The 26,446-nt window shown below is 44.7% G+C and overlaps 11 protein-coding genes across 15 annotated transcripts; 5 read left to right on the top strand and 6 right to left on the bottom strand.

The window, feature by feature from the left end:
• Positions 1-5: 5 nt before the first annotated feature.
• LOC122612317 (angiogenic factor with G patch and FHA domains 1) lies at positions 6-5,741 on the bottom strand. Of its 4 annotated transcripts, none has more exons than XM_043785839.1 (9): positions 5,469-5,741; positions 5,277-5,400; positions 2,532-2,668; positions 2,274-2,369; positions 2,117-2,198; positions 1,109-1,594; positions 922-1,039; positions 751-856; positions 6-693 (listed from the first exon to the last, which is right to left on the bottom strand). In XM_043785839.1, exons 1-9 carry the CDS (start codon positions 5,658-5,660, stop codon positions 532-534), a joined length of 1,503 nt encoding a protein of 500 aa, XP_043641774.1. In that variant the 5' UTR covers positions 5,661-5,741; the 3' UTR covers positions 6-531. The 4 variants fall into 4 exon arrangements, with proteins under 4 accessions (XP_043641774.1, XP_043641773.1, XP_043641776.1 ...); XM_043785838.1 differs by lacking the exon at positions 2,117-2,198 and adding an exon at positions 1,666-2,053; XM_043785841.1 differs by lacking the exons at positions 6-693; positions 751-856; positions 922-1,039; positions 1,109-1,594 and adding an exon at positions 1,859-2,053.
• Positions 3,776-5,271, top strand: LOC122612318 (hexokinase type 2). The gene has a single exon (XM_043785843.1). It carries the CDS (start codon positions 3,845-3,847, stop codon positions 5,207-5,209), a length of 1,365 nt encoding a protein of 454 aa, XP_043641778.1. The 5' UTR covers positions 3,776-3,844; the 3' UTR covers positions 5,210-5,271.
• Positions 5,742-5,998: 257 nt separating the features above from the next.
• Positions 5,999-6,624, top strand: LOC122613697 (39S ribosomal protein L41, mitochondrial). Its single transcript, XM_043788006.1, has one exon. The coding sequence runs from the start codon at positions 6,080-6,082 to the stop codon at positions 6,578-6,580; it is 501 nt and encodes a 166-aa protein (XP_043643941.1). The 5' UTR covers positions 5,999-6,079; the 3' UTR covers positions 6,581-6,624.
• Positions 6,569-7,444, bottom strand: LOC122613696 (probable splicing factor, arginine/serine-rich 7). The gene is made up of 2 exons (XM_043788005.1): positions 6,766-7,444; positions 6,569-6,702 (listed from the first exon to the last, which is right to left on the bottom strand). Exons 1-2 carry the CDS (start codon positions 7,348-7,350, stop codon positions 6,622-6,624), a joined length of 666 nt encoding a protein of 221 aa, XP_043643940.1. The 5' UTR covers positions 7,351-7,444; the 3' UTR covers positions 6,569-6,621.
• Positions 7,445-7,989: 545 nt separating this feature from the next.
• Positions 7,990-9,373, top strand: LOC122613153 (lipase 3). Its single transcript, XM_043787188.1, has 2 exons — positions 7,990-8,149; positions 8,222-9,373. Exons 1-2 carry the CDS (start codon positions 8,057-8,059, stop codon positions 9,323-9,325), a joined length of 1,197 nt encoding a protein of 398 aa, XP_043643123.1. The 5' UTR covers positions 7,990-8,056; the 3' UTR covers positions 9,326-9,373.
• Positions 9,374-10,023: 650 nt separating this feature from the next.
• Positions 10,024-17,303, top strand: LOC122613151. The gene is made up of 7 exons (XM_043787185.1): positions 10,024-11,034; positions 11,086-11,390; positions 11,447-11,971; positions 12,027-12,117; positions 12,758-13,581; positions 13,644-14,011; positions 16,041-17,303. The coding sequence occupies exons 1-7, from the start codon at positions 10,155-10,157 to the stop codon at positions 16,888-16,890; spliced, it is 3,843 nt and encodes a 1,280-aa protein (XP_043643120.1). The 5' UTR covers positions 10,024-10,154; the 3' UTR covers positions 16,891-17,303.
• LOC122613152 lies at positions 14,037-16,031 on the bottom strand. The gene has a single exon (XM_043787186.1). The coding sequence runs from the start codon at positions 15,831-15,833 to the stop codon at positions 14,037-14,039; it is 1,797 nt and encodes a 598-aa protein (XP_043643121.1). The 5' UTR covers positions 15,834-16,031.
• Positions 17,304-17,525: 222 nt separating the features above from the next.
• On the bottom strand, positions 17,526-19,319 carry LOC122614453. Its single transcript, XM_043789016.1, has one exon. The coding sequence runs from the start codon at positions 19,317-19,319 to the stop codon at positions 17,526-17,528; it is 1,794 nt and encodes a 597-aa protein (XP_043644951.1).
• Positions 19,320-19,548: 229 nt separating this feature from the next.
• Positions 19,549-22,499, bottom strand: LOC122613797 (nischarin). 2 transcript variants are annotated; one of them, XM_043788183.1, is made up of 4 exons: positions 22,156-22,499; positions 21,857-22,090; positions 20,077-20,956; positions 19,549-20,015 (listed from the first exon to the last, which is right to left on the bottom strand). In XM_043788183.1, the coding sequence occupies exons 1-4, from the start codon at positions 22,369-22,371 to the stop codon at positions 19,870-19,872; spliced, it is 1,476 nt and encodes a 491-aa protein (XP_043644118.1). In that variant the 5' UTR covers positions 22,372-22,499; the 3' UTR covers positions 19,549-19,869. The 2 variants fall into 2 exon arrangements, with proteins under 2 accessions (XP_043644118.1, XP_043644119.1); XM_043788184.1 differs by lacking the exons at positions 21,857-22,090; positions 22,156-22,499 and adding an exon at positions 21,212-21,317.
• LOC122613799 (ankyrin repeat and LEM domain-containing protein 1) lies at positions 21,009-21,813 on the bottom strand. Its single transcript, XM_043788186.1, has one exon. It carries the CDS (start codon positions 21,789-21,791, stop codon positions 21,030-21,032), a length of 762 nt encoding a protein of 253 aa, XP_043644121.1. The 5' UTR covers positions 21,792-21,813; the 3' UTR covers positions 21,009-21,029.
• A 283-nt stretch (positions 22,500-22,782) lies between the features above and the next one.
• LOC122613798 (Golgi pH regulator) lies at positions 22,783-24,876 on the top strand. Its single transcript, XM_043788185.1, has 7 exons — positions 22,783-22,999; positions 23,060-23,330; positions 23,391-23,616; positions 23,684-23,868; positions 23,927-24,108; positions 24,164-24,349; positions 24,410-24,876. The coding sequence occupies exons 1-7, from the start codon at positions 22,958-22,960 to the stop codon at positions 24,683-24,685; spliced, it is 1,368 nt and encodes a 455-aa protein (XP_043644120.1). The 5' UTR covers positions 22,783-22,957; the 3' UTR covers positions 24,686-24,876.
• The last annotated feature ends 1,570 nt before the right edge of the window (positions 24,877-26,446 follow it).

Raw genomic sequence — 26,446 nt, 5'->3', positions numbered from 1 at the left:
CTCCAACATCCAAAGATTCTCGTTGTGCGTGTTCGTGTTGTAATCGGTGGATGGGCCTGAGGCAATTGCCCAAGCCAACCAAGCTTACACTACATATTATCCGATACACTTAACATACAGGCAAAGTATTATCAACCATACAACATTACGTATTGCAGCAAATCTTATCCAGCATGTATCGCAAGAGAAACCACATATCTTAAGAGGCTTTTGTATTTAACATTAACATTAGGCTACACGGTAATTCATTTAAACGATCGGTTTGTACGCCCATTAGGCTCGCAATTAGTTTAGACGAACATGTGCGAAGTCGTATTTATTTAACATTACCTTCCCCTATTCAGTTTGTTTATAAGCGAAGCTAAATTAATTAATTGACTGATAGCTTAACCTTATAGCAAGATTTTTGAATTAATATATACATATATAGAATCGATGTGTATATACATACATATATATATACATACACTTATAAATATGTTTGAGTAATTGTTAATTAAATGTGTTTCCAACATTATTGAAAATGCCTTTCTAATCACTATCCGACTGCCCAAACATATCGTTGGCGCGCTGATATCGGGCCTGAGTGATCTTCAAGTTGGCCAGCTTCCGTTTGTCAACGTGTCTAGAGCTGGACACCACTGGGTCACTGTTTCCCAGACCGCTAGTGCCCTCATTGGCCACCACATTGATCTGCGAACGGGTTGGTATGAACAATGGTGACTGGCTACAAAAGACTGAAACACTTACCGGCGCCAAAAGTCCAGCACTGGCATTCGTTTTCCCCAGAGTTTCGCCCTTTTGCCAGCCCAATTTACTCAGCATTTTAAAACCCTTATTGGAGCTACCGATTTCACTAAAAAGGAAAGCACATCAAGCACGTCAAGCAACGAAAGTTCAAATGTGTAAGCTGGTACTCACGTGTTCACACAAGCCACCTCAGTCTTTTCTTTATCCGTGCTGCTGCCCACCTGGACTCGCCTTGTCGCAGCCCGATCATTGTAGTTTGACTGGCCATTGCCGCCAGTATCAACGAATTCTAAAGGTTAATTAAGGATTGTCAAAGTTAAGTCGAGTGAACAGAAAGTGGAGATAGTCTTGTATTTACTTTCATTTTCCAGGCCATATTTGCGCTGCAGTTTTTTCAGCTGCTCCTTGTGCGATAATACAGATGCGGTGGATGAGCCAACTGCGGCTACAACTGGCGCAGGATTCTCTATCAAAAGACCCGGTTCGCACAGACCGCAGGTACTGTTACCCTCGTGGACATGACACAGGAGTCTCGTCTGGCCCAGAGTGATAACACTGCCGTGAACGAGATCCATGGCCTCGCTGGACATTGGGGAACCATTGAGAATGGTGCCATTGCGGGAGCCGAGATCCAGACACTTGTAGATTCCCAACTTGTTCTCGTATTTAAACTTTAAATGGCACTTGCTCACGTTCACGTCCGGAATGATGACATCGTGGGCGCCCTCCCGTCCCAGCGATCCACCTTTGTATGTGATAAGATGCAGGCTTCCCACTTTCAGCGACTCTACATTAGTCTCCTGGACAATGATGCGCAGGGAGGGTGGATACTTCTTGGCAATGTCTACGCAAAAGAAAAAGCGTTAGTTAAGCAAACCACGAAGAGCGCGATAAAAACGCGGAAATCTTAAACACCTTGAAAGCGACCGGCAGCCTTGAAAACTGGAACACTGCTGTCCTCCGTGTTGCTGTTGCTGCTGCTCTCTTCGTTGCTGGAGTCGGAACTGGAGTCGCTGCTTTGGGACAGCTCGCCCTCCTCGGCGTCATTGATGCGCTCATCATCCGAGTGCCTATGACGCTTCTTGGACTTGTGACGGTGCTCCTTCTTGGATTTCTTCTTGCTGTGCTTCTTACTCTTCTTTTTCTTGGCCTTGCGTTTGGATTTTTCAGCTTGATCTTTGGCCTTTTGCTTCTCGGCTTTAATCTTCTTCAGCGTTTCGTGGTCCGTAATGACGCCTCCCAGCTCATCGAACTGCACCTCCAGATCGTCGTCGTCCGATTCTGGCTTGGCCGCCTCGTTCGCCTGCAACCAAGTGAAGAAAAGAAATCCGCGTTTTTATGGCACATTCTGGACCTTGACGCTTACCTAATGCATTGCTACGCATTCGGTCTATGCTGAGTTTGTGAAACCCAGCTAAAAGACTACTAAAGGCGCAGTCGCTCAATGGCTGCGCAGCGAGGAGGAGAAGAACAGTGGTTAATGTGGTCGTGTGGCAGTGGAATCCGCGACTACACCCACTCACCTGCACCTGGGCCTGCGAGTGGAACTCGTACGAGTCTTTGGCGTGATCGTAGCTGTAGTAGCAGCCGGTGTTGCCATCGTAGTACAACCCGTACTCCTGCAAGGAAGAGAAAAGCAGGTGTTGATTAACAACAATCCGAGCCATTGATGTAGGTTTGCCAGCACGATAACCCCTGAAAGTCATCGCGGTGCAGTCACTGCATCGCGGAATAGAACGGGACGTCATAAAGATTGCGTCCGCTGTTTATAGCTTATTTACCGCGTTGTAGTAGTATCCCGTCTTCGGATCATAGTACATGCCGGAGGTGTGCTCGTAAACGAAGTTGTTCAGGTTTTCGGCGTGCTTGGCCGCCTGTCTCATTTCGTCCACAAAACTGAAGGCGTCCGTCGCCGATACTGCAAATATAAATATGGGTTCCAAACATTGATGGCTGTTGATAAGGTTTTGGAAACTTATAAATATTTAAAGCTATATTGAAATAAAAACATGCGTTGACACGAAAATTAGGCTTGTTATCAGCGGTTCTAAGCAACACACGGTTTCATTTCCTTATTTAACCTTTAAAAATAGTCGGAAATGTGCTGTAATTATCTTTATAGTCACAAATTAATGTTTATAGTTATTTGTATATAGTACAACTAAAAAGTAGCGATTAAAGTGTTAGTATAAGAAGTATACGTTTTCTAAACCACTGCGTTTTGCGCAATCATTTTAATTCTATTAGCAGTAGTGTCAAGGGCTGTTCGGATTTTGTCAGGGGCAGTGGCGTTAGCCCATGCGACACTTCAGTGCTTATCTCGGTCATAGGAATGGCATGGAATGCTTGACGTACTCGACCTAGGACCCCGCTAATACTCCTCAATAGATAGGGAAGTGGGTGGGTTGAGCTTGTAAGATGCGGTCCTTCAAATGGCCTTATCTCATCGATAACTAAGAAGGCGTGCTGCAGCTAATATCGCCCTGTGACACTTTATGGCTTAGGAAAGTAGAAAAGTGAAATACGGCCTTGGCCACTTTTTTCCGGAAATATTGCTCTCTCTTTACGCAAAGTTATACAACTTACAGACACTGTATTTGTAGGTATTAAAACCTTTTTCTCAATAAGAAATATAACTTTAAATTAGTAATCAGTCATAGGTTCTTTAGGCCTTGCGATCAGTGTCCTTCGGGGATTAATTCGCAAAGTTAACTGTGGCATATTCCCTCCATTCCAATAGTCGGCTAAAGTCGATCTACAATTAATTTGTAGGGTGCCGAATCTGAAGCTATTGCCACCAATTGACAAGCGGCAACCGAGACAACAAGCGATTAGCATGTCGCGCAGTTGTAGTTTTAGATTCGGAATCCGCAAATCAGCTACTTAGGTGTGTTTTCGTTTTTAATTTGCTACGCAGCGTCCATATTGCAGCAGCAGCAGTTGTTTCCAAGTATGGCGCACTGCATCTCGACGCCTGGCTCTTATCAGGCACCCAGGGCAGCTCCAAATCGCCGTGGGCTCGCCAGGCGCCTGGTTAGTCGTTACTCATCGTTCGAGGCGTTTACAACTAAGACAGACAGATTAGCCAAGCAAAATGCTGGACGCGGAGGTGCGAGAACTTATGCAACCCTTTGTGCTGAGTGATTACCAGGTGCAGGAAGTCTACAGTCGTTTTTGCCTGGAAGTGGCCCGCGGACTTAAGCGATCCACACATCCACAGGCCAATGTCAAGTGCTTTCCCACGTACGTGCAGGATCTGCCCACGGGCGACGAGATGGGCAAGTATCTGGCCCTGGATCTCGGGGGTACCAACTTCCGGGTGCTGCTCGTCTCGCTGAAAGGTCACCATGACGCCACAGTGGATTCTCAGATCTATGCCGTGCCAAAGGACTTGATGGTGGGGTCCGGTGTGCAGCTATTCGATCACATTGCGGGCTGCCTGGCCAAATTTGTGGAGAAACACGACATGAAGACCGCATATCTGCCACTGGGCTTCACTTTCTCCTTCCCTTGCGTGCAGCTAGGCCTCAAGGAAGGCCTCCTGGTACGCTGGACCAAGGGCTTCGATTGTGCTGGTGTTGAGGGCGAGGATGTGGGCCGCATGCTGCACGAGGCCATTCAGCGGCGCGGAGATGCCGACATTGCCGTGGTGGCTATACTCAACGATACTACAGGCACCTTGATGTCCTGCGCGCATCGGAACGCAGATTGCCGGGTGGGCGTCATTGTGGGCACTGGCTGCAATGCCTGCTACGTGGAGGACGTTGAGAATGTGGACCTCTTGCGCGCAGACTTCAAAAAATCAAAGCGCAGTGTGATTGTAAATGCTGAGTGGGGCGCTTTTGGTGAGGGTGGTCAGTTGGACTTTGTGCGCACCGAATACGATCGCGAAGTGGACGAAAAGTCTATCAACCGTGCGGAGCAGCTGTTCGAAAAGATGACGGCCGGCATGTACTTGGGCAATCTGGTGCGCCTTGTCCTGCTTCGTGCCCTCGAGCGCAAGCTGATCTTCAAACAGAGCAGTCGGCGTCCAGAATTCGCCGGCGTGCTGCAGAGAAACGAAGAGGTTTTCGAGACGCGCTACATATCGGAGATCGAGGACGACTCCTTCCCAGAGTTTGCCAGCACCAGGAAGATCGTGAGAAATCTGTTTGGCCTGGAGAAGGCGTCCGTGGAGGACTGCCAGACCCTGAGATACATCTGCGAGTGCGTGGCTAAGCGAGCGGCCACATTAGTAGCCATCGGAGTAAGTGGGCTGGTGAACAGGACCTCCAACCGCCGCGTGATAGTCGGCATGGATGGATCCGTCTACAGATACCATCCAAAGTTCGATGCCTACATGAGGCAGACCCTGCAAAAGCTGGTGAAAGCGGACAAGGAGTGGGACATTATGCTCTCGGAGGACGGATCCGGACGTGGAGCTGCGCTGGTGGCCGCGGTGGCCAGTAAATCAAAGTAGGAACTCACTACTATTTGTAGCCATAATAGAAAAACTCAGTGGAATAAAAAACAAAATCTTAACTCACAATCGTTGGGCGGGTCTTTTTTCCCAGTATCCTCATCGTTTTCCTTGGAGTCCTGGCATCCTTGTAATTCCGACTCGGTGGCTTGGCTGGCTTTGTCACACGAAATCTTTTCTTCCCGGCTTAGCTTTTGGGATAAATCACAAAATAAGGATAATTTTTGTTTATTTGTTCAATCCTACATTCGGGACTCACGTAGTGTATGAGTTTTTGTTTATATGCCGCCAGTTTGGTGTCGTATTTGCGGATAATCCCGTGCAGCTTTTCGACGTACTGCAGCAGTTGTTGCTGCTCGCAGGATTCCAGGTCCTGCATGCTCTTTAATTCGATGGAGTCGTACTTGGCGGCAGTGTCCGCCAAATCCACCTCTTCGGCCGCTAACGACATTGTTTAACAACCGACGAATCTCAATCAACTTTTTATTGGATTCACAAGCCGATTTGGGGAGTTTCATCTCATCTAACAGTGTTTTTAAGCACTGGTGGGCGGCAAAACTTATCGATTAATTAAGAGATGGTTTATTGTACACATGGAAAAAAATGACCAGTTTTTGGGAAAATATCTTTTTAGTTGCTATCAGGATAAAATAAATATGATTGCGTCCTAAAATAAAATAAAATTTTATTTTAAATTAATTACCAATTTTTTTTAGACATAAATAATTTTATTGCAAAATGATTTCCAGTACATTTCCAACTGGGGTTAATTGCCTATCGACGTCAGTGTCATCTCTAGCCTTCCAAACAGCTGTTCCCTCATCCACATTTGTTATTTAACCATTTTGGTCGTCGAAAAGCCAAATAGAAATGAATAATTGTATTAAAGTAGTGCCCATTGCACTTCGGTGCCAACAAAGGACCATCAGTACTTCATCCGTGCTGGAGGGCAAGCGGAACTTCCGTAAATTCAACGCATACAACAAGCGCGGGACGCGCGTGGTGAAAGAAGCCCAGAAAACGCTGGCCAATCCGCCGGTAGCTATTCACAAGCGCGGCGTACGCGACACGGGCATACTTGTTGACGGGCAGTATGTGGAGATTCCCGAGAAAATTCCGGACATCATTGTGCCCGATTTGACCAGTTGTAAACTAAAGCCATACGTGTCCTACAAGGCGCCGGACGTCGTCCAGTCGGAGTTCACTAGCTTGGATCTCTTTAATGCCGTCTACTCGCAGAAGATTATCGAAGATTTCAAGGCGGGCAAACTGCAGGCCGACGGCAGTGCCAAGGAGCCCTCGGTCAATGAGCAACTGACTCCAGAGGAAGCCCTGCAACGTGCTAGAAAGACGGGCAGCGATATATTCTAGGCATAGGTTTATTGTTTCATAAATACAGAGTCTAAACTCAACTACTCCTGCATGTACTTCTGGCGGTAATTGTAGAGCTTGCGCAGCCACTTCTCGGCCTTATGATCGGGGTCGCCCAGGAACTGTGGAAATTGCAAATCAAATACTATTAGCATGGCAAATCGAGCACCAGGTAGCCCACTCACGTTCGGATGGAATATTACATCTTCGTTTCGGACTGCAATGGCTGGCTTGTTGGCGACTGTGACCGTTTCGTTGTTCAGATCTATGATCACCTTCTCGGAGGACTCCTTTGTATCCCTGGAGCTAAAAAAGGACGCCGGTTTGAACGTGTCCTCGTCTATGGTCTCGAGCGCCTTTTGCACCTTGGTGTCCAACAGATCGATGGCCTTCACGGGGGCAGCTGCGGGTGTGGTTGCGGATCGGGAGTTGCTTTCAGAACTTGGACCCCTGGTTTTCCTTTGCGAAGTAGAGCGCGATTTGTGGTGGTCCCTACTCCTGCTCTTGCTGTGCCTGCTGCGGGAACTGCTCCTGCTGCTGGAGGAGCTTCGCGAGGAGCTGCGGCTGCTGCTGCGACTCCTTCTCGAGTACTTTTTCGACTTCTTGGACTTTTTCTTCTTCGGTTTTGAGATCTGCCGGCTGCTCCTGCTGGGCGACTTGGACCTGTGTCGCCTGTCGCGGTCCCGCTCTCTATCCCTTTCTCGGTCTCGATCCCGATCTCTATCCCTCTCCCTGTCACGATCTCGGTCCCGGCGGTCTCGATCCCTCATAATGTATCCTTTGGGTATTTATTTATTTATTTATATTTTCATTTGTTATTTTCCTGGTGTGCCGGCGTCGTTCCTTCCCAAAATACAAAAACGCCTCGCGAAAAATTAAACCGTTTCAAGAATATTTCAGCTGGCCACTCTAATTTGTTTAAGGCCTATCGATTTTTTGACTTATCGACTGATTTAAATATAAGACAATTGGCGCGCATTTAAATTAAAATTCATATCCTTTTATTTGTATTCAATTTTATTTTGTTATCTTAGAACTCTGTATAACATTAAATCAATTAATCATTTTGTCATATTTATTATTTAAATGTTGGTACTTAAACTCTTTCCTTGCAGATTTAGCATGTCAGTTTAGAGATTGATTTAAGGTCTTGTAATCTCCAGTTTACCTTATACCCGAACAGGAAATACTAATTGCTGCTAAACTCAGCAATTATCAATAATCAGCAGTTATCAAGATTAAGGAATGATAGGAAACCTTATCGCTGATGACCGCTAGCCATTCGTTAAATCAACTGGGAGCGAAATTCCCACACCATCTATCAGTCTTGGCGAATCAATTCATTTTGCGAGCAAAAATAAACAGCCATAAATTAGGCAGCCAAATCTAGGAGTCCTTATCAAGTTCCTGGGGGGCATATAAAAGGCACGGGCGGCCAAGTCAGCGATCAAAGCACCTGCACCTGTTGAATACAAAATGTTGGTGGTACAGCTAGTTGCGGTTTTATTTAGTTTGGGCCTGGCAAATGCCCTGCCTGCCGATGCGGGGCGAGCCAGTTCGGTGACAACTGTAAGTTTAAGGATGCCTCGTCCTTTGGCACCCGAAAGTCCGTACTAACCATCATATTCGTCTAATCTCCAGGTGACCATTGCTAAGGGACATGGTTACGAAATCGAAGAACACCAGGTGCAAACCTCGGATGGTTACATCCTCACCATGCACCGTATCCCGTACTCGAAGAACACTGGTAACGACGGGCCACGCCCCGTGGCGTTCCTTATGCACGGCCTGTTGTGCTCGTCCTCGGATTGGGTTCTCGCAGGACCTCACAGCGGACTGGCTTACCTGCTGTCTGAAGCGGGCTACGATGTGTGGATGGGTAATGCCAGAGGTAATACCTACTCCAAAAAGCACGCCAGCAAGTCGCCGCTGCTGCAGCCGTTCTGGAACTTTGAGTGGCACGACATTGGAATCTACGATCTGCCCGCTATGATGGACTACGTCCTTTACTGGACAAATGTGGACCAACTGACGTATGTGGGTCACTCTCAAGGAACCACCTCCTACTTTGTTCTCAACTCGATGATTCCGCGCTTCAAGAGTCGCATTCGTTCCGCTCATTTGCTTGCTCCTGTGGCCTGGATGGAGCACATGGAGAGTCCATTGGCCACCGTCGGTGGACCTCTGCTTGGTCAGCCCAATGCCTTCGTCGAGCTGTTCGGCAGCGCCGAGTTTTTGCCAAATACGCAGCTAATGAACTTGTTCGGAGCTCTGGTATGCAGCGATGAGGCCATTTCCCAATTCATGTGCACCAACACACTATTCCTTCTGGGCGGCTGGAACTCGCCGTATATCAACGAAACCCTGCTCCCAGATATTATGGCCACCACCCCGGCGGGATGTTCGGTAAACCAGATCTTCCACTACCTGCAGGAGTACAATTCAGGATACTTCCGGCAATTCGACTACGGCTCGACGCGCAACAAGAAGGAGTACAGCAGCAAGACTCCGCCGGAGTACGATGTGGAGGGCATCGAGGTGCCCACCTATCTCTATTACAGCGACAACGACTACTTCGCCAGTCTGATTGACGTGGATCGCCTAAGGTATACCATGAATCCGAGTGCCCTGAAAAGCGCATATCGCCTGCCGGAGGAGAAGTGGAATCACATCGACTTCCTGTGGGGACTGAATATTAAAGAAATTCTTTATGATCGGGTAATTAACGACATAAATAATGCATAAACGTGCGCTGAAAATAAAAAAAGCGACATACAATTGTGATATAAAAAATTCCATTGGTCACCACTTAAACGGGGATTTTGGTAGCTGATGATAATATACAAGTGGTCATAAATTCAAAGTGAAACTACACGGTGACTGAACAACGCAATGCGAACCTAGCACTTTAACCTTTTTTGCCTTAAAATTGCACCTGGTAAATACAATAGGCTATATTAAGTATATTATTAAAAAAATTAACTAAACTACACCTTTTTATTTTATTTGTTGATGGTGTACAGTGTACATTTGAGTCATATTTGGCCGTCTCAGTTTGAATTGCGCGCCACCCGCCAGGGCTGCAGTTCCTGTAAAAGCGTCGATAGGCCTTAAAAATTCTTTGTGGTCATCGATAATTCCGTGACACACTGACACGACCGTCTGAAATTTATTTATTGCCATAAACTCATATTGAGGTGATAAAAATTATTAATATTAATTTACGTTTATTTGTTGGTTAATCATTTGTTGTTATGATAATACGCAATTCCCAAACCATTTGCGTCTCGTTCTTACTAGCAGAATATGCGTTTACACGATTTTTTTCTTAATTACAAAAATAATTTTGTCTTTGTTTATGTTATACCAAACTATTGCTTAGTGCACCACCATGCGATTGTCACGACAATACCCAAGCCGATATTATCGATATTTCCATCGATGTGTTTGAACTCAAGCAGGTACATCCACGCAAAGAAAGCTAATTCGAGCGAAGAAAAAATTATTTAGCGCTTAATTATTTTAAAACAACGCCTTCGCTGGCCCAGTGGTCGGTTAACTAGTTAGCTGCAAGATGACGCGCGTAACGAGAAGTGAAATCTCCCTGGACATGGAGTTCTGGGTGGAGGAACTGTCGCCGGCACAGTTGGCGTACTACGAGAAGATTACCAATGAGCACAATGCGGTGAAGGGTGCACTCAAGAGCGCGGTTAGCGCCAACGAGGGCAAGGAGCTCTTCAGCGGGCAGGTGTTTCAGGCCTACTCCTTCAAGGGCAAGGTGCTGCAGGAGCTCAAGGAGGCGACGCTGCCCAAAAAGCCACCCAAGCCGATTGACACCCCCTCGACACCCTCCGCCCCGAGCGGTGGCACTGGGCGCGGTCGTGGCCGCCCACCACGACAGCCATCCAACATCGCCTACCTGGAGTCCTCCGATGAGGGCGACGACGATATGCCGCTGGCCAAGCGACTGGCCCTGTCTGCAGGCAAAAAGGCAGTGGCCGTGGCCAATGCATCATCCTCATACACTCCTAAATCCAGTAAAAAGGCGGCGGCCGCTGCTGGTGGATCTTCTTCACCGGTACCTAAGAGCAGTGGAAAAATATTCAAGGAATCCAAACCGGACATCGAGTCGCCGCCGAAGAACTACCGCCCCGCCGAGGTTAATTCCGTGGGCGGTCTAGTGGTGGGCAGCACCGACGAAAGCAAGGACAGCAAAGACGGCAAGGAGGGCAAGGATAACAAGATGCAGGGCAAGACATATCCATCTCTGGTGGTGCTAGCAAAGCCTTTCCTCAAGATCAAAGACATGGCTGCCACCCGCAGCAAGCTAGACTCGAAGGTTAAACTGGTTCTTATGCTTACGCCCAACAAATTCTGCGAGTGGCTGCTCCAGGAGGGACTTCTACGCGCTCAGCAGCACTGCATAAACCATCGCAACAATGAGCTGAAATTGGGTAAGAGAAATATGATCGATTAAATTCGTTTATTAATGTATTTATATTTAGGAATTTATTCGGATGTGACCAAGTTCCCCTACACTGGTGGTTATGTGTGGATCAGCGAATGTTGCCCCTATCGCTTCGTGTCCGTATTCAACAACTCCATTTTCGAAGGAGCTCAGCACCCGCCCACATTCTTGTTGAAGTTAATTTACCACTGGGCATGCCAGACCAGTATTCAAAATGTGGTGCAGTGGGTTAAGGTGGACAGTGTTTACATCAAAGGAATCTACACCTGGCTAAGAGCCATTTGCACCCTGGCAGTGCATCAAAAATGCAAGAAGCTGGGCGGCCCCGGCAAGTTTGTGGAGGTAAATTAGAAGATAATACAAAAAGAGTTTAGTCACATTTTCAACTCTTCTTTCAGGTCGGCGTTATTTCCCTGGGAACCACATCTCAAGATGGCTCCCAGCGACAAGTAAAGGTTGAAGTTTTGGGCGTCTATGACTACGCGGAGAAATCCATCCGCCTGCGAGCAGTAGAGCCAATCACCGATGGCGATCGTAACTATAAAAAGCGGTTCCAGGCCATTCTGGAGCCACTGTCACGCTGGGTGCACAAGGACAGCACCATTTGTATAGACTTGACTGTCGACAAGATCACCCTCTTCAGCATGGGATTCAAAAATATAGTCCAGGCCGCTGCCACTGACAACACAGCCAAGCACAACAACTCTGCGGTAATGGAATACCTGCGACGGATTGTGCCGCGCATGTTCCAGAACACGCTGTCGTTGCTATCGCGCCAGATGATTCAACAATTCCTTGACGAGCTGGTATGGCGAGAATCCTTTGGCACATATGCACTGCAGGCATTCAACAATATCATAATACACATTGCCGAGCAGACAAGGGTAACCACCAATGAGACAATCACCCAGCGGCTGTATCAGGTAAGCAGAACCCAAAAAGTATTAGCGAGCAGCACTTAATAGTTCTTTCGTTCAGGTGGCGACCAATCCGTTCAAAGACTGGAGTGTTCTGCCGGCCAACTACAAGGAGACTCCGGCCAATGCTGCTCCCAAGCGCCTCAAGAAACGTTAGTACTCTCGTACTTTTCTAGCCAGTTTTTATTTAGGCCGTGAATAGAATAATACGTTATGATAATCTGTTAAGTGCCTGCGTTTCTCACTCCAAAGTGAAATGTTTCCGTTTTGTTTAATTATTTTCGGTTAATCAAAGCCAACAGCTGAACTCAGGTCCACTTATTGTGTTATGTGAATTGTGAATTTATATAATCTTTATAGGCAAAATGTATCATTGATATATTCACTTACATACAATTTAAGCAATACTTGCTGACATTTCTCGTGTCAAATTATTTTAAAACCAACCCATTAGAGAAAGCCCAAATAAACTTGCAAGAAATTTAAGAACTGTTTTTATTTGATTTACTTTTACTTTTGGAGTGATAAAACGCAAAAAAAGCAAGTACTAATTAAATTGTCTGGAACATTCAACCAGTTTCCATATAAAATGGACAAATATGTAATGTTTACGTTATATCGAGTGTGTTATTGCAATGAACTCATTTTTAACTTAATAAGTATTGTAAATATTTCCAGTTTCCATATAAAATGGACAAATATGTAACGTTTATGTTATATCGAGTGTGTTATTGCAATGAACTCTTTTTTAACTTAATAAGTATTGTAAATACATTTTTTCTTCGATTTCAGCTATCAACGATGCCGACTATGTTGTTTCTAACAAGATTCTAAAGAAGGAAAAAGATCGTGATTTATCATCATCTGGAGTAAAACGCGGCCGCCCACCAAGTGCATTAAGCACTCCATCACCGCAGATGCCAATTAAAAAGGGCCCAGGTCGCCCACCGGGCAGCACCAACCAGCCAAAAGGAGACAGAGCAACGACCTCCGCATCAAAAATGCTGTCTAAATCTCTGGGAGCTAAAGGCCTGATTAAAAAACCGAAAGATAAAGATGAAAAGATTCCAATGGTTATTAAGAAGGAAGAGGATGATCTAAGGGGCTTGGAGGAGCTATACTACGGAATAAGCGACGGTACGGACGAGTACAACGAGATCTTTCCATATAGCACACCCCGAACTGCTCACAACGAACTGGCCAAGACCGTGGAGTGTCCAATCTGCCTGAACGGCGACTCCTTTGACTCCAACGAGAAACTACAGACGCACTTAGTATCGCATATTTCGCCGGAGGGCAAACAGCACCAGTTCCAGTGCCTTTTCTGCTTGGAGAAGCATCCAACCGAGTCGGTTTTGGCCAAACACAACCAGATAATGCATCCAACTGAGACGAAGACTGAGGGATCACCCTCGTACTACTGCCTTATATGCCAGCAGCGTCACAATTCCCTGCATCTATTGACAGCTCACTTGCAGAAGGCCCACAGCACCCTGGAACTACCATATTGGTGTCATTCCTGCGGTTATCGATCATCCTCGCACCGCGATTTGGTCAGGCATTTCTATGACGACCACAAGCATCAGAACTTTCTACAGTGCCCCTATTGCTTGGATGTAAGTATCTTTCATCAAGAAGCCATTTTCTGCAGTTTTATAAAAAAAATGCCTCTTTTTAGATTTTCTACTTCTCAAAGCGTGGCGTTGTTAACCAGCTGCGCATCGAACATTACTTCTTGCATTTGAATGAGCACATGAACAAGCGGGATCCCTCATTGCGCTGCCAGAAATGCTCGCTTTCCTTCCTCGAGAAGGGGGATCTGAAACAGCACGCAGTGCAGCACCATGTCAGCATGATTAAAACCAATAGGCCGGTGCGTCTCTTACTCAACAACTCGATGTTGATACCACCGCCTAAGATTCGCACCCATCACCGCGAGCAGCCGCCGTTCTCCACCTACAAGCGGCCAGTATTCTTTGCTTTCCTGGAGGGTAAAACCTGTGCCGAGTGCAACACCGATTTCGCGAGCGAGGAGACACATTACACGTAAGTTCAGAAAACATTTATTTAATTAAGCAGTAACACGCCATGGATAAAGACGCCAGTATTCACAAGAGAAAACCAAAATAGACAGAATCCAACCAATTCCCAGTACACACCAGCCCAGTCTCAAAGTATCCACATCGATATCTTGATAGCCCAGGACATTATCTAGAAACCTAACGTATCCGGCAAGCATGGCATCGTTGAAGTCGGAAACTAGCCAGTGATTTAGCAGTCCAGTTTCCTGAATCATCAATATGAAGTAGTTAAGAGATGGCTCCAAGTGGCAGTCAGCGCGCATTGGATAACCAATATGTGGGGATCCCAAGCAAGCGGTTGAAAAGCGAAAAATCGGCTTAAAGGCATATTGCTGTTGCATGCCAAAAAATTTCCAACGTTCTTCTGTAAAAGGATACGCGAAGCTACGATTAAAGCTCAGCAGAGCGGACACTTGTTCGCTGGCATTTACGGCCACCAAAAGCCGAGATACTTTATCCACTAATCGAGGCTCAACATGGCGCAGAAATGTGTTATATTCATACTTCTTGACGAGCACCTTTTGCTGCTGCTGCACAAGCTGATCCATGCTATTGACTTGCTCGCCCACTACTAAGGTTGTAAAGAAGCTGTCCAACTCAATGTTGTACCAGCTTGTAGAGATGAATCCCAGGATGGAAAGTTGTAGGAAAATGATAATGTGGCGCAATGTTGGTCTGTAAATTGTTGTCGGCGAGCTGATAAAAAGTATCTTGCTTATGGCATCTAGAAAATGCAATCCCAAGCGCTGCGCCCATTGACTTTTATCAAGTTTCGGACTTATCCAATAGAGAATTCCAGTGATGTAAAAAACTGCGAATAACAGAATGTACCAGCTGTACAATTGGAATGGTCGCAATAGGTACATATGCCTAGGAATCTCATTTCTCATAGGCACAATCAAGCAGTTTTGATATATAACCAAGGGGTAACTCTTGGCTGCCGTCAGTGGCGTGCTGACGTACGGGTGCAGAGAGATTTCCAATTGACCGTCTATTATCAACTGCGAAATGCGGCCCATATTTACACTAGTTGTTGGGTCTAGATTCTCTTCAGGGTTTGTTAAACGAAGCGAGGCATTATGGTGATTTAAATATTCCACAAATGTGCGATATGCGTATCCCAGCACCTTTCTGCGCTTCGTAGATGGATCACGCACATGAAACACTCTTGGAATATCGTTTTCCGCCGGAGTGGATACCACATATCCTTGGAAATTCCTTGTTTCAGGTGGAAATAGCGGTTCCGAATGAATATCAAGCTTAAAAAAACGCAACGTCGGATACGGAGTGTAGGAATAAAGCTGATCCCTATGCAGGACTAGAACATTGAGGAATTGATATTGCCACAAAGATTTGAATATGGATTTAATAGCCCTCTTCGAACCACTTCTTTGAGAACGCAGAATGATTATCAAGCGAATGCGACGGAGTTGTCGTAGATTTTTATCCAGAGTCAACCATAAAATATTCTGTCTATCATGACAAAAGAACAAAGCAATGCCATTGTATCTAGTGACTTTAAATTGACCAAGGGGTCTTAGATATTCCGGTTGAAGATGTGAATTCACTGTCAAGCTCGTAACTTCCATTGTTTGATGGAGCCAAATAATCAAGTCGTTCAAATCGTCTCTTTGCGTATGGTGGTGTCCAACAAAAATTGGTGTATTTATCCACGGCTCCCGGGTAGAGATGAGACTTAGAATGGATTTCAACAATGTCACATTGTAAGAGCCGCCTGTCAGCGCCAGTAATAAAATAAACACCAGAACAGTTAACACGTTGCACATGATGGTTGATTCAATTGTGACGGGCTAGGACACCAGGTTGGGGCTTATAAGCCAGCAGCTAATTGATTTAATAGTGGCTGATTGATCTCATGGGGGAAACGGGAAACTCATTAGAATGTGTGAGGCAATCATTTTGTAATATAAGGCTTTGGTGCTCTACGCACTTATTTAATCACTTTTTTATATCAAATCTTTTCCCATTTTCAGTGGTTGGCTACACTGCGTTAAGTGCAATTATCAGACATGTTGCGAGCGAGCTCAATTCCGTCATGGCGTGGATTGTAATGGCAACTTTGTGGACGCCATGGAGGTGAATATGCCACAGGAGATGCACTGCATCTGCGGCTTTGCCACCGGCAACGGCAACAAGATGGCTCAGCACTTGGCTAATTGCGGACTTAGCACATGCTACCCGAGTTTGGAGGCGGCAAGCGAGAATGCCGTCAAGCGTAATATGCTGGACATGTTGGGTCTGGTTCGTCGCGATGGAGAAACCTCGGGCGAAGGAGCGGACATCAGCGAGACTGCTGACGATGTCGCGGACCAGAGCTCGGACATGTTGCCGCCGCAGGAGGATCATCATTTGCAGCAACACCATCAGCATGTGGCACACCAGCAACAGATGCAGGAACAGGCGGATGAACCACAAAGGGAACTTCAACAGGAGTACTTATCGGCGCCGGTTGAGCATGAGCCCGTGCAGAATATGCCTGTTCATCAGAGCATGCCGGTGCAGCAGACCGGTCCAATACAGTTTGGAGAAATGGAAGCGGCCCCAGTTATGCTGGATCCCCGGCAGCAGGTACAGCCCACCCCAGATTATGCTCAAGTTTCGGTGGTGCAACAGCACCAACAGCAACAGCCCTACGGATTAAGCAACTACGGCCAGAGCTCTTTAGCCACGGATATCGACATGCCTCTGATTGGAGAGCTCTCTGAGCCAAATGCTCCACCCACGCCCCAGTTCCTGGGCGAGGTGCACACGCCCATGTTCGATGCAGTGGCCGCCGCCGAGCAACAGCACTACCACGCCCAGCACCATCACCATCCGCAATGATACAAGCCTCCCGGAAAGCTCAAATCACGCGACTATACCCTTCACTGGCAGAACTATTAGTTAGGGTTTATTCATTTTCAGCGCACATTGGCCATATCCCAGATTCTTTATCACCATACAATACGAAGGCAAATAAATTGTATAGCACCTATTTAAGAATTGCATATTAGGCCCTGTTAACATTAATGAAACATCTTGAACGAAATCGCAGTTGCACGAGGGAATATTATGCTGGTCCTATGTATTTTCAACGGATCCATTTAGACCGACGTAATCAAAACTCTACAATGGGATTTTTATCTTTACATCTAAAATATCTGTAATATCTTTCAATCCATTTGAATATTGGAACCTTATCAATTGTAAATGACAAACATACAATGTAATTTTAAAATATATCTACTTGTCCTTAATTGCGTCTTTTATTTGTTATGGGTAGAAATTTAATTATGTAACAATGCGTGGTTAATTAAATGAAGTGGGTATATTTTAATAAGCCGACTTTATGCTGTCAATCAATTTCCTTTAATTGACATTAATTCAAATTATGCTTTAATTGGAGAGCACAAAATATTTTATTGACAGGTCAGGTAACTATGAATTTAATAAGGTTATTATAACATTAATGATGTGAATTAGTGACAAAACCGCCAGCGCTCGCCAAAGAAAATCACTGTGGATAGCAGCCATCCACATAAAAGTACTGCCCATCCCAGGCGCAAGGAATCGACATCCAAGGAATGAAACCCCAGGAAGTTTTCCAAAAGTCGAACATAACCAGCGCGCATTGCTTCGTTGAAATCGCACACTTTCCAGTGCTGCAGCAGTCCTGCGTCCTGGATCCTCATAATGAATATGTTCAATGTCGGCTGCAGGTGGCAGTCCCTTCTCATGGGATAGCCGATAATCGGCGAGCCCAGGCATGCGGATGAGAATCTGAAGATGGGCTTAAAGGCGTACTGCTGTTGTAGTGCAAAGAACTCCCATCTCTCCAGGGTGAAGGGGTAGGCATAGCTTCGATTGAACCCAAGAAGTGCCGACACCTGCTCACTGGCATTCACACCCACTAAAAGTTGCGCTACTTCGTCCACCAAATCTGGTTCCACATGCCGTAAGAGTGTACTGACTTCGTAATATTTTACTAGCACCTTTTGCTGCTGTTGGATGAGCTGCTCCATGCTGTCCATCTGCTCGCCCACCACCAAGGTGGTGAAGAAGCTGCCCAACATAATGGTGTAGAGGTTGGTAACCACAAATCCCAGAATACTAAGGTGTACCGAAACTATAAAATACCTCAGGGATGGATTGTAAGTTCTGGAGGGAGAGCATATATAAAGTATTCGGCTGATGCTATCTAGGAAGTTAAGCCCCATCCGGTGACCCCAGGTTTGGTGCACCACACCAGGTTGAATGTAGTAGAGCACGCCGCTGATGTAACCTACGGAACCGAGCAGCATTATCCAGCTCGAATGGTTAAGAGGCAATAGTAGATACATGTAGCGGGATATCTCGTTCCTGACCGGAACAATAAGACAATTGCTGGCTATCAGCAGGGGATAGCTGTGATCTCCTTCATTTTCCGGAACATCTACATACGGATGCAGGGAGAACTCCAGCTGGCCGTCCACAATCTGATTCATTATCCGTCCCATATTCACGCTGCTGTTGATGGCATGCTCCTGTTGGGAATTACTGACATGTAATGAGGCATTGTGGCGATGCAGATACTCCACAAATGTGCGATACCCAAATCCTCTGATTTGCTTGCGTCCTGTTTTCTGATCATGCACGAAAAACACTCGCGGGATATCGTTTTCCACAGGGGTAGACACCACATAGCCTTGGAAATTTGTTGTACTTTGTGGGAAGAGCGGATAGAAACTAGGATCAAGCTCAAAAAATCGAATGACTGGATAAGGAGTATATGAATAAACCCGATCTCTGTGCAGAACAATAACTTTGAGGAACTGAAAATGCCACAGCCTTTTAAAGATGCCCATTATAGCTTTGTAGGATTCACTTCGTTTGTTAGATAAAATCACAATTAGGCGAATAGTACGTAGTCGGCGAAGTCTCTTATCCATATTAAACCAAATAAGTTCGTGGGAGCTTTGGCAAAACAACAAACTAACCGAATTATCCGCATTTATGTTAAAGTAACCCAGAGGTTGTTCGTAATGGGCTGCAGTAGATGTATCCACCGTGTGACAAGTTACTTCCATCGTATTCTGAAGCCAAATCATCAAGGCATTCAGGTCATCCGAATTAGTATGGCTGCCCATGAAGATGGGAGTATTTTTCCAGTGCTCCCTGCCGCGGATTACTGTCAGCACGGATCTTAGGAGAGCGATGTTGTAACTTCCTCGAGTGGAAGTGCCCATTTGGGCACGAGTAGATAACAACAGGAGCAATACCAGAACGTTGTACATGGTGGTTAGCTGTGCATTGGTTTATTGAAATCCCTGCAGCAGACTTATAAGTTAGGCAGTAATTGAAATAATTGTACATAATCAGGGATGATTGGCCATATCAATAATCAGAAGCTTCTAACTATGTTATCCAATTTAAGAATTATTTAGGAACCTATTTTTGTCGGGATATAAATATCATTTATTTTATTTACTTAACATATTTTGTTGTAGGTGAGCATTGAATTATTGCACATCGAGGTGGACAGAAATGATAAAACGTATACAATTAAAAATTTGCTGAATACATATTGAAATTTACAGGACATATTGAAATTTATAAAACATATTGAAATTTACAAAACACTTTAAATAAATTAAAATTACGGTTAATGTGGAAAGTATCCTCAAAATAAATCTTTAAACTGTTTAAAGTCCGAAACCATAAGAAAAAAATATTTGTAGACAGAGTTTAGTTGAAAAAAAAAACCAAAAAGGAATACTTTTGTAACCATAATTTCTTGCGGAGATTTTTCTATATATGGAATCGATACCCTTTCTGTGAGAAGGATCACTTTTGTTGCTGACGCTGCTTTGATTGCAGAAGGGCGGACAAAACCAAAGCAGTATCTAACTCCTGCTGATTACCAGGCTCGTTGTCCAAAGATATTTCAGCAGCACGTTCGTGAAATCGAGCCAAGACGCGAGAGCGATAGTCTGCATATTTGTACAATGTAGTATACAAAACATATATTTTATATTTTTTTTCAAAACTCACCCACACTGCCCGCCAGCGGATTTCCAGTAAGGCGAAGAGTCTCTAGAAGCGGAAGATTGGCGACATGATTAACTTCATCAAGCTCCTCGATCTGATTCGAACTAAGATCCAGGTTAACCAGTGAAAGCAGTTTTCGCAGACCACTCAGAGTCTTGATTTTGTTTTGAGCTAGCTTCAGAGTGACTAGGTTTCCCATCGTCAAATGCCAGTCCACACACTCTGCTATAAGATTCCCAGATAGCGAAAGCAACTGGAGTTGGGGAAGTTCGGCCAGATTTTGGACGGTCCGTATTCGATTCTGGTCAAGGATGAGGCTCTTGAGTTTTGGAGCTGTTCTTACACTGCCATCGATTTGGGTTAGCAGATTGCCTGTCAGATCTAGTTCTGTTATCTCTTTCCACGCATCCGCACTAACCAAGGCACTACCATTTGAAGTGGCGGAACCGGAACCGGAGGGGGAAGCAAGGATAGTCTCTGGCAGCAGGCTTGGCACATCACAGTGCTTGTGTAGATTGTCGCAAAGCAGAACTTGGTTTATGTTCTGTATGGTCGTGTTATGAACACAGATTGTCTGGAGAGTCGGCTTTAGAAGCTCGATGTCCACAATGTTTTCGGTGGACAAAGCCGAAAATTTGAGCGTCTTGAGATTGCGAAAGGCATTTAGATTAAAACTTAGTCTGTTCGGAATAATATTGCTGCGATCGATTGGCACATCCACCGTATTGTAATCCTGGGCGTAGCTAGCATTGTCCTTGACCGGGGTGACCACCAATGCCACAAGCTGTGTGCAAAAGTCCAGGACGTGCGAGAAGTCGTACTTTCCACCGCGATCCAGGCTCGGTGGGCAGGGAAGACTTAGCCGCTCACTAATAGCGTAGACCTGTTCGGATAGGAAACAAATAAAAGCCAATGTGAGAATACATTTTCTATGTACAAGTATATTTTATATTGATTTAGGCTGCCATAGCAGCTTTGGTGTTCTTTAGAGGAAAAATTTCTTTCTCTTCTGTTGCCAGAAACTTCATCATCAATTTGTAAAGTAGAGCTATCCCCAGATACTTTCTCTCCTTATTCGATAAACTTCGAGCTCGACCACAGTAAACACCCAATCGCCGGTTAGTCAAATGATTCATACCGAGAGCATCAATGATGGATGCCTCACGAGTTTGCGCATCTTTTGACGAGATTCCCTGAAAAGCGCGGGTTAGTAAGACTCCACGATTCGCCTTCCATATGGACACTATTAAGGCCAGTTTGGGGTCCTTTACTAAGGTAAGGCTGTTGGTTTCATCTACCAGTTTCTGGGCATTCTTCAAATGAACATAGGGGCGGGTGGCCTTGCCTTTGCCTACATAGAATATCGCTCTTAGAAAGGTATACCAAACGTCCATTAGGTGAAGATGACTAGCCCGTTCCCTTAGATTATTTGTAACTCGAGGATCCAGCAATATGTAGTTAAAATAGTGGCGATTAATGCAGTCATTATCTCGGTACCACTTACTATGTTGTCGGACAAACTTTATAAGGTTACTGATATTCCTAAAATTAATCTCGGAATTTATGGTCTTTTCCAGCTCTGGAGAGAAATTGGTGTGATGTTTGTGGAGTGTACCCACGGAGTAACTAATGTCTCTAGCTTTGACTACGATTTTAAAGTTATTTCTAAGATGTAAATGGATGGTTTGGATAAAATCGAATACTAATAATTTTGACATTTTTCTGTGTGAACTTAAACTTAACAAGAAAAGCTAAGAAAAACTTAGATATATTAATACCTTACCTCTAGGGCTGAAAGGTTGTATTCCTTCTTGGAGCTGAGCAGGGCATCTCCGCTTTCGTTGAACAGCTTGGCAAGATCTTGTAAGAGATAAATAATGTCGTACTTGTTAAAGTCTAGAAACTCGGCCAGAGCCCGCGGCAGCTCTGTCCGGAAGTAGATGAGAAGCTCCTGGAGATACGTTTCCAACTGTTCACGACGCTGCTCCAAAAAAGAGGGCTGCTTATTCCCGACCAGCTGAAAATACGTAATTATTTACATTGTACACATTGTATGGTGTAATAAATCTTTGGTGGGCGTACCTTTTTCGGCGGCAGCAACTTCTTACTGATGGAAATCTCGCCAACCAGCTTCTCGTGAAGATTTGCAAAGTCGCGATAGCGGCGCTCCACCAGCCACTCCACCTTGCCCACTCGCACCTTGATGTCGTAGTAGGTCACTCCGCCGCTGGAGCTCTCGTTTGTGAACTTTGGCACCGTCACCGTGGTGTCCTCGTGCTGGCGGTAATAGCAAGCCATCGCTGTCCTTTCCGCTTCCCTGAGATTTTGTCGAACATCTGGATCCGCATCCAGCAAGTAATCATTTAATAAACATTGTCCAATCAGCCAGTTTTGCCAGCAGTGCTGTCAGAGCTAACGGAGAAAAGAGCCAAACTCGAACAAAAAGCTAAAAAGTGGATTATATAAGTAACCAGTGTAACCAAAATAATATTACAATTCTTAAGATTTGTATTACTTTCAGATCGCAAACTATGTCATTTGCTAAGTAATTATGGTAAAAGTCTTTTAATGTTTCATTCGTAATTCTTATTGTGCATGAACTAAACAAAGCCAGATGAAGCAAAAAGAAAGATAAAGTGACAGCACTGCCATTCTATTAAATACCAAACGGTATATTTTTCAGTATGAAAACTCCCCTTCCTCGCGTGCTATCGAATTATCGATTGCTTGTCTTTCGGCTTTTTTGTTTATATTTGCTTGTTGGCATTTTAAGTTCCCAGAGCAATTGTTTTTAAAGTTAGTTAGCTTAGCTAAGCAATGCCAGTGACAAGGCGATCTGGAAAGTAATTGACATATCCGATCTGAAGGCAGACGAGGCGTTAAAATGGCCTTTCTGGGCGACTGTGTTATCGTGTTCGTGTCGCAGGCAAGTAGAAGTCTCAATTTGGATATGTGAAGTACAATAACTTTTTCAAATAAATTTCAGATGATATTCTTCGCCGGCGGCTGGTTGTTTTTCAACAAAGAACTCTTTAAGCACTATGAAATACGACACATATCCGTTCAGTTGATTTTTTCATCCACATTCGCCTTATCCATAACAATGTTCGAGTTGATCATATTCGAAATCATGGACGTTCTGGAGTCCAGTTCAAGGTACTTCCATTGGCGACTGGGTCTCACGTTACTACTCTTCATGACGACGGCTGTGATACCCATTTACATTTGCTACTCCGTGTTACACAGCATTTCCTTCTGTAAGTCAATATCAGTGAATGGTAAATTTTACCCCACATAACTTTATATTTTCTTTTTAGTTTCCGATAGATGGGTCCGAATTCTGACCACATTCTGTTGGTTCGTCTTTCTCTACGGACTTTGGCGGATTGGCGAGCCCTTTCCTTTGCTGAGCGCCTCCCATGGAATCTTTACGATCGAACAGGGCGTTTCCCGGATAAGTGTGATTGGGGTCACTGTTATGGCCATACTTTCCGGCTTTGGTGCCGTCAATTATCCGTACACCAGTATGGCCTATTTCATCAAGTAATGGGTTGCCATAAATTTATTCTTATCTCTGGTCAACTTTTCCTTTTTTTCTTTTGTTTGGCAGGCCAGTGTCTCGGAATGACATCATCTGTTTCGAAAGACGATTGGCTTTGACGGTAGACATGCTGACGGCCAAGAAGCGTAGGATTGCCCTGGCCGTCTATAATCACAACAAACTGCATCCTGCCAAGCCCAGAATTTGGGATATGCTTACATCGGCGGTCCAACGCAACACGAACAACGGCGAAGGTTGTTTTCGATGTTGTCTCTAATCTGTTATGTCTAATTCCTTCCCTTTAATTAACAGACATAAATCAACTGAAACAGGAAGTATATGGCTTGGAGGAGCTATTACGCTCTGTGTTCTTGGAACTCAGTTCATTGAAGAACATGGAAGAACGCCAAAGATGGTCTCAAACCTTGAAGGGAAAGTACTTCAATGTCCTGGGACATTTTTTTAGTGTTTATTGTGTCTATAAGATATTTATGGTAGGTTTATAATTAATAACTTTATAGTTTGGATTCAATGTACGTTATTTTACAGTGTTGCATCAACATCATCTTCGATAGAGTCGGTCGAAAGGACCCAGTCACCCGTGGTCTAGAAATTGCCATACACTGGTGCGGTTTTGACATAGACTTTGCGTTTTGGAATCAGTATATATCATTTCTGCTCGTCGGCTGCATTGTGGTCACCTCGATCAGAGGCTTGTTGCTGACGCTCACAAAAGTAAGTTGTGTAATTTATTGGGTTTAACTTATGCTATATGTTATGTTTATCTTTTTGTAGTTCTTCTACCGCATTTCATCGAGCAAGTCGAGCAACATTATAGTACTTATTTTGGGCCAGATTATGGGGATGTACTTCTGTTCCTCGGTGCTGCTGATGCGCATGAACATGCCAGCCGAGTATCGTGTGATCATCACAGAGGTTCTGGGAAATCTGCACTTTAACTTCTACCATCGTTGGTTTGACGTTATATTCCTGGTCAGCGCTTTGACCACCATCATTGTTTTATATCTGTCGCGCAAGCCAGTTCGCGTGGACGATTCCGATCTGCACTGATTTAATCTTGAGCGCTTTAGATAGCCAATTTTTAGACTAAGCAGAAACGAATTAGAATCAGTTAGCCTTATTATTGCAAGCTTTAAGTTATATATATCCGTGTATATACCAGTGTGTATGTATGTATTTAATGCAGATTAAGCTAACTTACTGTATAACGATGCACAAAAATCAAAGTTACATTTGTTTGTTTAAGTGAAATAAAACAACGAACTGTTTATCTCTAAAACAATATTCGAAGGTATTTCCTTTTTTTAACGAGGGATATTTACTCGAAGCTTAAACATCCTTGCTTGCCGTAAGCTTTGAAAGCTTTCCTCCGCCTAATATAGGTCTTTGGGTTACCTTTACCAGTTGCCTGTTGGAGCAAGGTTGGCTCAATTTTGAGTGAGTTGCGACTTAACAGTTGAGCAGCTACGACTTTTACAGTATTTCATAACCAACGTTCCATTGTCTTTAATCATTCCTCGGTAGTTCTTTGAGGAATGAAAACTAAAAGAAAATTCAGGGACACCTTGATGGGTGGAAGCTAGAAGGAAGAGGTTCAAATGGGCAGGAAAAAAAGGAAAAAACAAACCTTATCTCTCTGTGAAACGGACGTACTTTTATTTTAACAATACGTCTTTTCTATGCATTAGTCAAATAACACTTTCTTTAAAGTAATACTCCCTTCATTTTATGTAGTACATACTATGTATCGTTTAATCACTTTAGGCCAATTGCGAAAGGCTCTTAGACAAAACCTAAAAAAGTTGAAACATAAAATTGCAATTACAATTAAAGATGGGCAACTTTTTATATGTCCCGGAAAACGCGATGTTACAGCACAGAAAAATAAAAATAAAAATTGGCAACTGTTCCGGGTCCCAAGACGGCAGATAAGGATATAACCATTTGCGCACATTGGTGGCTAAAAATGCCATTAAAATGTTGCGGCTGCCGCAGATCCAACTGAGCGAAAAGCATTTCGAGAGTCTAGATGAATAAATCATGAAATAAAAATGATTGAAGGGCACCAACCCAGAGGGCAAATAGAAGGGGTTCGGGGCAATACATGGAGAGGCGGCGGATGCGAAACTGCAGTCAAAAGCGCAATATATGAGATGAAATCAATCAGCTGGAAGCCCGATGAATTGGTAACTAAACACGGAGGAGAGACAACACATTGCCTAATTAGACAGAAAACCGTGGTGCAGTGGGGAAGTGGGGCTCGGTGGCCCCCTTTTTGCGTGTTTACTTTTAACCTTATCGATTTCATCGATTAGTGATTGATAATGCGTGTTGGCCTGCTCCACTTGCTCTAGCCAAGGCGACTTCATGGTTATTATGCAAATTTTTACCAGGCAATTGATTAGAATTTCATTTGCATTACGCATACGCCCCGTATGTCGGCGATGCCATAATTAACGCTGCATGCCCCAGTCACGGTGCGTTAATTAGCATAAATTCAATTAGTTTCCTTGTTTGCACCTTGGGTTGTCTCCTGAGACTTCGTTCCACAGCTCTTCCACCCCTTCATATACGCCAGGTGTATCGACCTGATCTTATCGATGGGAAACATATAGAGGAGCATATGCCATTTTGGGGCTGGTGGTTTTGTTGGTGGCTCTACCCCTTTGCTCGCCCCTTCTGAAGGCCCTTTGCATATTTAGCATATTTCCTGTTTGACATTTGACCTTTTGTCTTGCATTGCGTCAGATTCGCAACGCTTAAGGTAACAACTGGCGTTTCTGACTGCGGTTATCTGTCTGAGTCTCGCCC

Source organism: Drosophila teissieri, chromosome 2R (assembly GCF_016746235.2).
Source record: "Drosophila teissieri strain GT53w chromosome 2R, Prin_Dtei_1.1, whole genome shotgun sequence".
NCBI classification, from domain to species: domain Eukaryota; kingdom Metazoa; phylum Arthropoda; class Insecta; order Diptera; family Drosophilidae; genus Drosophila; species Drosophila teissieri.
Note: the sequence above shows the minus strand (reverse complement) of the source record. Positions and strands in the feature narration are given on the sequence as shown.

Coding starts and splice junctions, on each gene's coding strand:
- LOC122612318 (XM_043785843.1), top strand. CDS start 3,845: ATGCTGGACGCGGAGGTGCGAGAACTTATGCAACCCTTTGTGCTGAGT.
- LOC122612317 (XM_043785838.1), bottom strand. CDS start 5,660: ATGTCGTTAGCGGCCGAAGAGGTGGATTTGGCGGACACTGCCGCCAAG. Junction 5,401..5,468: donor AACAAAAACTCATACACTAC/GTGAGTCCCGAA, acceptor TTATCCCAAAAG/CTAAGCCGGGAAGAAAAGAT. Junction 1,040..1,108: donor ATATGGCCTGGAAAATGAAA/GTAAATACAAGA, acceptor ATTAACCTTTAG/AATTCGTTGATACTGGCGGC.
- LOC122613697 (XM_043788006.1), top strand. CDS start 6,080: ATGAATAATTGTATTAAAGTAGTGCCCATTGCACTTCGGTGCCAACAA.
- LOC122613696 (XM_043788005.1), bottom strand. CDS start 7,350: ATGAGGGATCGAGACCGCCGGGACCGAGATCGTGACAGGGAGAGGGAT. Junction 6,703..6,765: donor ATGTAATATTCCATCCGAAC/GTGAGTGGGCTA, acceptor CAATTTCCACAG/TTCCTGGGCGACCCCGATCA.
- LOC122613153 (XM_043787188.1), top strand. CDS start 8,057: ATGTTGGTGGTACAGCTAGTTGCGGTTTTATTTAGTTTGGGCCTGGCA. Junction 8,150..8,221: donor GAGCCAGTTCGGTGACAACT/GTAAGTTTAAGG, acceptor TCTAATCTCCAG/GTGACCATTGCTAAGGGACA.
- LOC122613151 (XM_043787185.1), top strand. CDS start 10,155: ATGACGCGCGTAACGAGAAGTGAAATCTCCCTGGACATGGAGTTCTGG. Junction 12,118..12,757: donor TCCCAAGCGCCTCAAGAAAC/GTTAGTACTCTC, acceptor CTTCGATTTCAG/CTATCAACGATGCCGACTAT. Junction 14,012..16,040: donor AGCGAGGAGACACATTACAC/GTAAGTTCAGAA, acceptor TCCCATTTTCAG/TGGTTGGCTACACTGCGTTA.
- LOC122613152 (XM_043787186.1), bottom strand. CDS start 15,833: ATGTGCAACGTGTTAACTGTTCTGGTGTTTATTTTATTACTGGCGCTG.
- LOC122614453 (XM_043789016.1), bottom strand. CDS start 19,319: ATGTACAACGTTCTGGTATTGCTCCTGTTGTTATCTACTCGTGCCCAA.
- LOC122613799 (XM_043788186.1), bottom strand. CDS start 21,791: ATGTCAAAATTATTAGTATTCGATTTTATCCAAACCATCCATTTACAT.
- LOC122613797 (XM_043788183.1), bottom strand. CDS start 22,371: ATGGCTTGCTATTACCGCCAGCACGAGGACACCACGGTGACGGTGCCA. Junction 20,957..21,856: donor ACAACCTTTCAGCCCTAGAG/GTAAGGTATTAA, acceptor CTATCCGAACAG/GTCTACGCTATTAGTGAGCG. Junction 20,016..20,076: donor TCCGCTGGCGGGCAGTGTGG/GTGAGTTTTGAA, acceptor ACAAATATGCAG/ACTATCGCTCTCGCGTCTTG.
- LOC122613798 (XM_043788185.1), top strand. CDS start 22,958: ATGGCCTTTCTGGGCGACTGTGTTATCGTGTTCGTGTCGCAG. Junction 23,331..23,390: donor GTTACACAGCATTTCCTTCT/GTAAGTCAATAT, acceptor TTTTCTTTTTAG/TTTCCGATAGATGGGTCCGA. Junction 23,617..23,683: donor AGTATGGCCTATTTCATCAA/GTAATGGGTTGC, acceptor TTTGTTTGGCAG/GCCAGTGTCTCGGAATGACA.